Source organism: Dendropsophus ebraccatus, chromosome 9, assembly GCF_027789765.1.
Source record: "Dendropsophus ebraccatus isolate aDenEbr1 chromosome 9, aDenEbr1.pat, whole genome shotgun sequence".
NCBI lineage: Eukaryota > Metazoa > Chordata > Amphibia > Anura > Hylidae > Dendropsophus > Dendropsophus ebraccatus.
Window position 1 is genome coordinate 115558461 of NC_091462.1, and position 9211 is coordinate 115567671.

Genomic DNA, 9211 nt, shown 5'->3' on the forward strand with positions numbered 1-9211 from the left:
CTGCAAAAAAAAAAAAAAAAAAAAAATACGACAGTGACACTTTAAAGGGGTTATCTGGTTAAGTAAAATATATGTTGAATCATCTGACTCAAAATGAGTCACCACTGCAACCAGGCAGTTGGGAAAGCTAATTGTATGTTGGGCTGTATATATAATAGTATGCTGGGCTGTATACAGGATATAATGGTATGCTGGGCTGTATATATATATATCTTATGGTATGCTGGGCGGTATAACCAGTCGGCAGAGGGAGATTGTGATCCCGCTGTATAGAGCTCTGGTGACATCACACCTGGAATACTGTGTCCAGTTCTGGAGACCTCATCAACATAAAGATATTGATAAAATAGAACGGGTGCAAAGACGGCTACAAAAATTGTGGAGGGTGTGAGGCATAAACCATATCAGGAAAGACTTAAGGATTTGAATCTGTATAATCTGGAGGAAAGAAGGGAAGAGGGGGGGGGGACATAATTAAAACTTTTACGTATTCTGCAAGATAAACATTGTAATGTTTGACAAAAAGCAGATAGTTAATAAAGCTGCTAGATTGAAAGACTAACCAGGCTCTGTTCATGATGTGAAATGTCTGTTTATTGAAATGCCCTTAGTAGTGAGTTACAGTATTGTCAGCATGAAATAATAAAGGCCCACTTTGATGGACATACATTATAATTGTATTTTATGATTTAAACAGTGAAGATATTATTTACATACTTCATGATCAGACTGTATTGACCTTTTGTGTATTTATATTTTTTTTTACAGACAAAAAAACTCTTGAGGGCGTCTTGGTTGAGCTGGGAATGGAGACTTATCGGAATTCAAAGATGACTCTAAGGGATGTTCTGAGCATTGGTAGAGAGAATTTAAATAATTTTAAACCTAAAAAAACAGGAGCTCTCCCTAAGCACTTCCTAATAAATATTGTATCTTTGGACAGAAATGCAAGAAAAACAGAACTTGATGATAACTGGTCGGGCAAGGGATCAAGTGTAAATGATGAACTTTTTGATTTGTTTGATAATAAAACAGAAAATCGAAGGTCAAAATCTCTTCACCCCTTGGATGTTCTGTGCGCTGTCCTCAACTGCTCAGATAAATGTCTTCAGCAAGAAATTATAACTAAAATGTCCATGTGCCAGTTTGCTGTTCCCGTCTTGCTTCCTCCCGGTGATGGTCCTGATTTCACCTTCATGCTTTGGGCAATGAGAGACATTGTGAAGAAATGGAGACCTGAGTCTCTAGCAGACAGTAAGGGGTTCAGAGAAGACAATGTGGTGAATATTGAGATGCCGATCTTCTCCTTCGTCAGACTGGGGCCAAATAAATTATCTAAATCTAAAGTACTAAATCAAGTTCTTAACCCAGCTCAACAGCTTTATGACTTCTTCATACATGACAACATGGAGGGAGGGAACATTGAGAGGAAGATATCTGATGGGCTGGTGGAGATGTCCTGGTACTTTCCTTGTGGGAAATCTGATGTCTTCTCAGAGCCCATTGCTGTGGCCAATCTACGAGGAGACCTGGAGACCAACTGGGAACAGTTCACATTTCTCACTCGCATCTCATCGGCCATCTTTATATTTATTGAGAGTATGTGTGAGAGACAACTCCGATTACTATCATCCTGCAATCCCAATGACACCAAGTTTTATTTCATTGTCACTCCAGGTAAGGACAAAGCTGTGGACCCAGAGACAAGGGAACACATAAAAAACCTACTTTCACGCCTTAAGATTGAGAAAACAAATGCAATACTAAAATCCTCCTCAACAAATGATGCAGAGTTCATGAACAAGATTCAAAAAATCATCAATAGTCAATTACAAAATAATACTAAACTGGTAAAACTAAAGGATATTGCTAAACAAGCTTCTAATCTTAACATCGATATAGATGAGGCGTCTCCTGAACTGCAGAAAACAAGACAATATGCCCTCAATATTACCTCAAAGATAAAAAACGTAGAAATATTTAAGAATCAAAGCCTGACCCTACAGGGAGATCTGTGGAAACAATTGTCTAAATTAGAAAAGGAATTTTGCAGAATGACAAAACAAGGTGGAGAAAATCAAGAAATGTATGTGTCAAAGCTAAAAGAAAAACAGTATATACTTCATAGACAACAATATGAGCATGTTCTCCCAGAAGCCATGGTGTTATTCATCAATGCAATTACTCATTTGTCTAAAGATGAAAAACTACATTTTCTCAAGTGGATGAAATCTGAACTCGATTCCATTGCAAGAACAAATTTATCCCGATTACAGGATGAATATAAAGAGAAGTGCAACAATCCTGATGCATCGGCCAACCTCCAAGAACTCAAGCAGCTTGATAAGAGAATCTCAGAGAGTTCATTAGGGATCGAGCATTTTCTCCGAGAGTTAGGGCAGTTCTATGAAGCTGAATATTCCACAGCAAGAAATGCATCTAAACAGTTCAGTCACCTCCCAGGCATTGCCGCTGATCTACTGTTGGATGGGTTCCCATTGGAGCTGATTGATGGAGATGCCTCCAACATTCCCTTACAGTGGATAACTGATGTCCTGACTGAGCTGGATAGGAAGACTGGAGGACGATGTAGGATGAGAGTGATAACTGTGCTAGGAGTGCAGAGTACAGGGAAGTCCACCCTCCTGAACACCATGTTTGGTCTACAGTTCCCAGTGGCCAGTGGACGATGCACACGAGGAGCCTTCATGACCCTTCTTAGAGTGCAGGAGAACATCCAGGAGGAGATTGGCTGTGAATTTATTCTGGTGATTGATACTGAAGGGTTAAAAGCTCCTGAATTGGCTTCCCTTGTTGATAGTTATGAACATGACAATGAGTTGGCCACATTAGTGGTTGGGTTGAGTGACATCACCATAGTCAACATGGCCATGGAGAACACCACCGAGATGAAAGATATATTACAAATTGTGGTCCATGCATTTCTAAGAATGAAAGAAATTGGAAAGAGACCCAATTGTCAGTTTGTCCATCAGAATGTGAGTGATGTGTCCGCTCATGACAAGAATATGAGACACAGGAAGAAACTTCTAGAACAATTAGATGAAATGACAAGGATAGCTGCAAACATGGAAAAGAGAAGCGGCTTTGACAAATTCAGTGATGTCATGGACTACGACCTGAACAAACACAACTGGTACATTCCCGGACTGTGGCAGGGGGTCCCACCAATGGCTCCTGTGAATTCAGGATACAGTGAACACGTTTCTGAATTTAAAAAATATCTATTACAGTTCCTAAGAACCCAAAAACATCAAGGAAAAGCTTCAACAATACCTGATTTCTGTGAATGGGTGAGAAGTCTGTGGACTGCGGTCAAACATGAGAAATTCATCTTCAATTTCAGGAACAGCCTGGTGGCTGAAGCTTATAATAAGTTGTCGCAGCAGTTCTCTATGTGGGAATGGAGTTTCACCAAAGAGATTCATAACTGGGCAGTGAGAAAAGAAACAAACATTAAGAATCAACCAACTAACAATTGTGATGATAACAGAGAAGAGACAATCCGGGATCTTGATCGGCTTCTAAATTATGAGGAGAAGAAAATGCTCGACCTGGTAGAGAAATACTTTGAAAGTGATTCAGAAAACATTAATCTGATAGAAAAATACCATGAAGATTTTAAGATGAGTGTTACAAGTCTAAGTGGAGAGCTGAGGAGAAACGCCATAGACAAGTATGAGAAAACACTTTCAATACAAAAGGGAAACCGAAAGATTCAGGACATTAAGGAACAATACCAGGTGATAATTGAAGAGAAAATTGATGAACTCTTAAAAACCTGCAGAGAGAAGAACAACGAGCTAAGTGATAGAGAAGTAGAAGCTGAATTCAATGCCATGTGGAAGAAGACGCTGTCAAATCTACAAATAGAGAAATTACAGAGGTGTAACGTGAGCGATGGAATTCTGCAGCAACTTAGACAGGACATGAGCAAGAAAGGACCCGATATAAACAAAACACTGCTGGCTGTGGGAAATCTAACAGAACGCTCTGGCATTTTTAAGGTTGATAAAAATCATGTTGACACAGTTTGGATAAAGAAAATGTGGAATAAAGCATTTGGAAATAGTAATAAAACATATAAAATACTTGAAGAGTTTGCTACCTCACTGATAGCGATGTGTGACAGATACGTCACGGAGAAGGAGAACGCCACTGAGGACTATGACGACACTTACTGCCAGGAGATTCTGCAGATGATCAATACAAAGCTTAACGATAAAGAGTCCAAAAGTCTTCACTTCACAGTACAGTTTGAGCTGGACATCAAGCTCTTCATTTTTACAACAGCATCTAAGAGGTTTCAGCAGATACATGACAGGTTTATTACAGCTAATGATCCAAAAACCTGCATGGACAACCTAAAGCCTGACTACTTGACTATATTTTTAGACAATTTTAAAGCAAAAGATGAATCTCAGATTAGGGGCAGACAGTTCTGTGAAAAGTGTCTGACCCCGGCAATAACCCAATATGTTTATGATCATCTCGGCAAAAGGATGGTTGATGACATATTACATGGCCCAAACAACCAGATATTCAGCAGCAGAAGCTTTTTCCAGTACAATCTTCTGAAGAACTTAATGGATGAAATGTCCTTTGAGAAATATGTTCAATATATTAGAATATATGAACATTTTTCAAAAGACTGGATCCTAAAGAAAATCACAGCAACCTACCAGATGCCAGGATCTCTGGAGCGATTACAGGCAGATCTCATCAGGTCTATCAGCAATGACGTGAAAGAAGTTCTTAGAGAAGACACAATTCTGAGCAGTGAAGACATCCCGCAGTTCTTAAAAAATGTGCAGAAGAAGTTAAATGAAAAGCTGGTTATTTCCCAGACAGCAATGAAAATGATAGCCTTCAATAATGAAGTTAATGTTCCTCAGTTCTCAAATGATATTCAGCTTTTTCTTGCTTCAATGGAGGATCAAGTTTTGTCAGATCTTAAGTCTATGAGTTTAGAATCTGTACTTTCAAAAATTAAATTGAAGCCCCAGGACGAGTTGTTCAGGATAGTGATTGGATGTGGAAATCAATGTCCGTTCTGTAAAGTCCCCTGTGAGGCCGGAGGGGCTGATCACAAGGACCACTTTGCATCTGTCCATAGACCAAAAGGGCTAGGGGCATATGTGTATAATGTAAGTGATATACTGGTTCTGGACATATGTAGCACATCTGTTGTATCTGATGTAGCTACTTTTAAAAATTCAGCCACAGAAGGTAAACCTCACCCGTATAAAGAGTATCGCACTTACTATCCAGACTGGTCCATCCAACCCGACCCCAGCATCCAGTCCTCAGATTACTGGAAATACATTTTTGCCCAATTTAATGAAAGATTTGCTGAAGAATATGAAGCCAAACCAGCTGACCTGCCCGATGACTGGAAGGAAATAACAAAAGAAGACGCCCTCCGCAGCTTAAAGAAAATATTTCATATGAGCGAATAACGGAAGAAAAAATGCCCAGTGATACAATACGATAGAGGACAACTTATTTTTTCTTATAAATGTTTACGGAGTTACAAAAGTAAACCTATCAACAATACACAATAAAAAAGTAGGTTTCAGAACCGACACCATCATAAAAATTTAATCCCAATTTACCAGCCAAAATGGCAAGCTCCACTGATACATAACAATTGTTCCATAGAGGTTACCCTGGAAATGCCTTCCAATCAAACTCAAACCACAAAGCTTCCCCCTACACACACGCAAAAGTCCGCAGCCCTACTGCCTACAATCACAATGCTGTTATAGCTCAAAACCCCGACAGACTCAAAGAGACCATTCCACCTCTAACTGCCATTTCAATATTTAGTTTACTATCTAAAACAGGCACCAATTTAATCAGTTCTGACAATTAACCAGTATATTAATTATTAACTCTGTTACCTTGTTCTTAATGAACCTGATACACCTGAGATCTACTTCTGACCACTGTATCCATGACCTAACAGTGCTCGGAGTTTCACTCACACCAGGCTTGAGTAAAGGGCTACTCTGCCTGTCAATCATCTCCGCTGAGCATGCTGACAGGCAGAGAGCTGCCCAGATAACTACCCGCCCGCCTCTACCCACTGAGCGCCGGAGGAATAAAACTTCATTTTCTCTAGTATAAAGCTACTGCTGCAGCCGTGGCCAGTACGCGCCGTGAGCTTCACAGGAGCTTTATACAGTCATGCAGGGAACCAAATAAGCCCAAATGAGCTGATTGGTTCCCTTTAAGTCATGGCTTCAATTTTCTTGACCTTCTTTAAACCATCACTTAAAACCAACCAATTGTGCTGTTAAACCCACCAGCAGCACATAATAGATCAGTTTCCCTACCATATGTTCACATGCTTGTCCTGTTACTTTATATGCTGTAAGTTCATACTTTATTCTGGCACGCAAGGCAGGGAGAGAGCCGTGAACTATGGGGTGGAGACTGGGTCAAAACTAGTCAAGGCTCCCTGCCTAGCCTTTCTCTCTGCCTTATCGCCTACTTTCCAAACTACTCTTTTGAGCAAGCCCCTGAGTACATATTGCTTTCCACCCTCAGTCTAAATAGCCATCTCCTTCTTGTTTTTTGTTTAAAGAAAATTTATTAAATTGATACAAGTACCAGCCATGTGAACCCATCCAGAGTCCTGCTGCCTTGAAAAGCCTGTATAATTTAGGTCTCAATAAAAGTATATTGTCATCAAGAAGATACTCCTCTGCCCTCCCTCCAGCCCCTGGACTCACAGAGGACATGAACTTCTCCTTGGACTATTGCCATTTCTTGGGTTACCAAATGAGCCGGGACGATTATTCATCAATCATGTGTGACCTACAGACTGGAGCTTGTGAGGCTGCTGATTTCAACATTGTTATTTTGTCATCCTAATTAATACTGGTGAACAAGAAACTTCTCTTGTTCTTAGTCTGGTGCTCACCTGGGTGGTCTTTGAATAGTAACAACAGTTTGAGTTGCACGGACTTGGGTTGGGTCACCCGGGAAAGTAATCAGAAATATTTTGGCTTCTTATCATTTGCATTACCATAGTAAACAGGCCTGTATATTTTACTCTAGACTTTTTTTTGCTCTTATTCTGTCCTTTATATAGTAAAAACCTGCAAGCTGGTCATCCTGCTGTAAACTTTATTCTCAATGTAATAAATACGTGCTTGAATTGATACAAGTATATTTCTCTGGCGTATAATTTCCCAATGAATACTTATATACAAGCTGAATATTCTGTTTTTTAACTCATACTTCATAATCTTATTTGAAGTTCAAAAATATAAAATTCACCCTAAAGGGGTATTTTGGGATCAGAAAATTGTATTTGAATAAAATTATCTAATCAAGACATATCACTTATCACCAATAGTTCTGGTTTTAGTGTGTTTTTGCATGATACATCCCTACAACTTCCCAGCATCACCCTCTCTCCTCAGACAACACATTGGGCAGGGAGAAGGCGCAGATTCGCCCCTTCTTCCTGACATACGCCTGCTGTATCCCCCACCTGCCAGATGGGCGAGCAGAGTTGTACATTTGGTACGTTAGGCGCAGGTTCGGGAAACCCGGTCAGATTCACTAAGAGGGGTGTGCCTCTTAGTAAGGCCGGCCGGGGAAAAGGGGTCGGAGATTGATTTAAGAACGGCGTACGAGGACGTCGGTCTTCATAAGTCCCCCCAATTGTCTTCTGATGTCACAGGTGTGGCTGGATCTTCTTTCTGAGCTTGAGCCCTGCCCCCTGAGTGAGGTCACGACCTCTGACAAGCCCCCCCGGGGAGCTGTAAACAATACAGATTTTGTAGGTCTTCTATTTTCTACTTCCTGTCAGGGGTGAAGTACACCATACCACGCTGAAGCCAGCCAGTACCATTAGTGATAACACTGCATTATAAAGTTAGATATCCTGGGGTGTCTTTTCATTTAAATACAATCTTCTTATACCCGAGTACCACTTTAATGCTCAGACCTGGATATAGCTGCTAGTGGGTATAACTAAGGGTCTGGGTATTTGCCTATGCACTTTATTGTTTGGAAATGACGGACTTTCCTTTGCACTTTATTTCCTGTGATTCGATTAGTGCAATACAATATCGTGTGTTGATGTTTTTTGTGAAATAGGTTACCAGTATATTATGTTAACATTCCCCATGGATGTGAAGTGTGTGGTAGGGCTTTCCCGTTTACAGGGTCATTCAGTTTCACCTCTTGCAATCATGTTTTTAGATTTTTTTTATGATAATAAAGTATATTTGATGCGGTAAAATATGCCCATGTTTTCTTTGGTATACATGTTTGTGGTGTTTTTTCCCGTTTGTGACAGTATATTAATTAATTTATTTATGCATTAGCATTTAAACGGTTTACACGACATTATTTCTGTCAGAAAGGGAATTTATGTGTATAATTATCCACATTATACACTATACATCCTTCCTCACATAAGCAACCAGACAGATATGATGGATTGTCAGCTCACATCAAATTCTTGGTATCACAGAGCAAAGTTTTAAAGGGGTACTACGGCGCGGGGTTATTTTTCAGCTATGGACGGCAGAGGTCACTTACCCCCCCCCCCCCGGTTCCAGCGCCGGGTCCCGAATCGCGCCGCCCGGTACACCCATCCCAGCGGCCGCTTCCTGGTGTGAGCTGCCGCATAAGAAGTGACATCTAAATGCAGCTCAGCCATTCAGGGGCCGAGGCGGGACTTTGCTACGGCTACTGAATGGCTCACACCAGGAAGCACCCGCAGGACAGGTGTACCGGGCGGCACGATCCGGGCACTGGCGCTGGAACCGGGAGGTAAGTGACCTCTGCCGTCCATAATCACCCCATCCCCGGCCATAGCTGAAAAATACCCCCGGGCCGGAGTACCCCTTTAAAAATATTGGCATTGATCCCTATTAGGACAGGAGTATTTTGGGAGGAACCTTTAGTCTAAATAGCCAGAAGTTGAGCAAATTGCTCCCTCTGCTTTTCAATAACTTTTGGGAGGAAGAAATCTGAGCCTATTGCTGCGTTTACACGGAGTGATAATTCGCCCAATCGAACGTTTAACGATTTTGAAGCAACAATTTGCTTTTTAAAACGATCAGTGTTTAGACGAATAAATCGTTAGCAAATTCGTAAGAAAAATAGTTATTGCGATTGTTTTTAAGATCACTTAAGCCCATCTTTCACATAGACTGTTTACACA

At 40.7% G+C, this 9211-nt stretch overlaps 1 protein-coding gene across 1 annotated transcript; it reads left to right on the forward strand.

Annotated features, from left to right (window-relative positions):
• Positions 1-776: 776 nt before the first annotated feature.
• On the forward strand, positions 777-7141 carry LOC138800558 (up-regulator of cell proliferation-like). The gene has a single exon (XM_069982325.1). It carries the CDS (start codon positions 807-809, stop codon positions 5478-5480), a length of 4674 nt encoding a protein of 1557 aa, XP_069838426.1. The 5' UTR covers positions 777-806; the 3' UTR covers positions 5481-7141.
• The last annotated feature ends 2070 nt before the right edge of the window (positions 7142-9211 follow it).

Bases quoted from the DNA above. Each gene is read 5' to 3' on its own strand.
- LOC138800558 (XM_069982325.1), top strand. From the start codon at position 807: ATGGAGACTTATCGGAATTCAAAGATGACTCTAAGGGATGTTCTGAGC.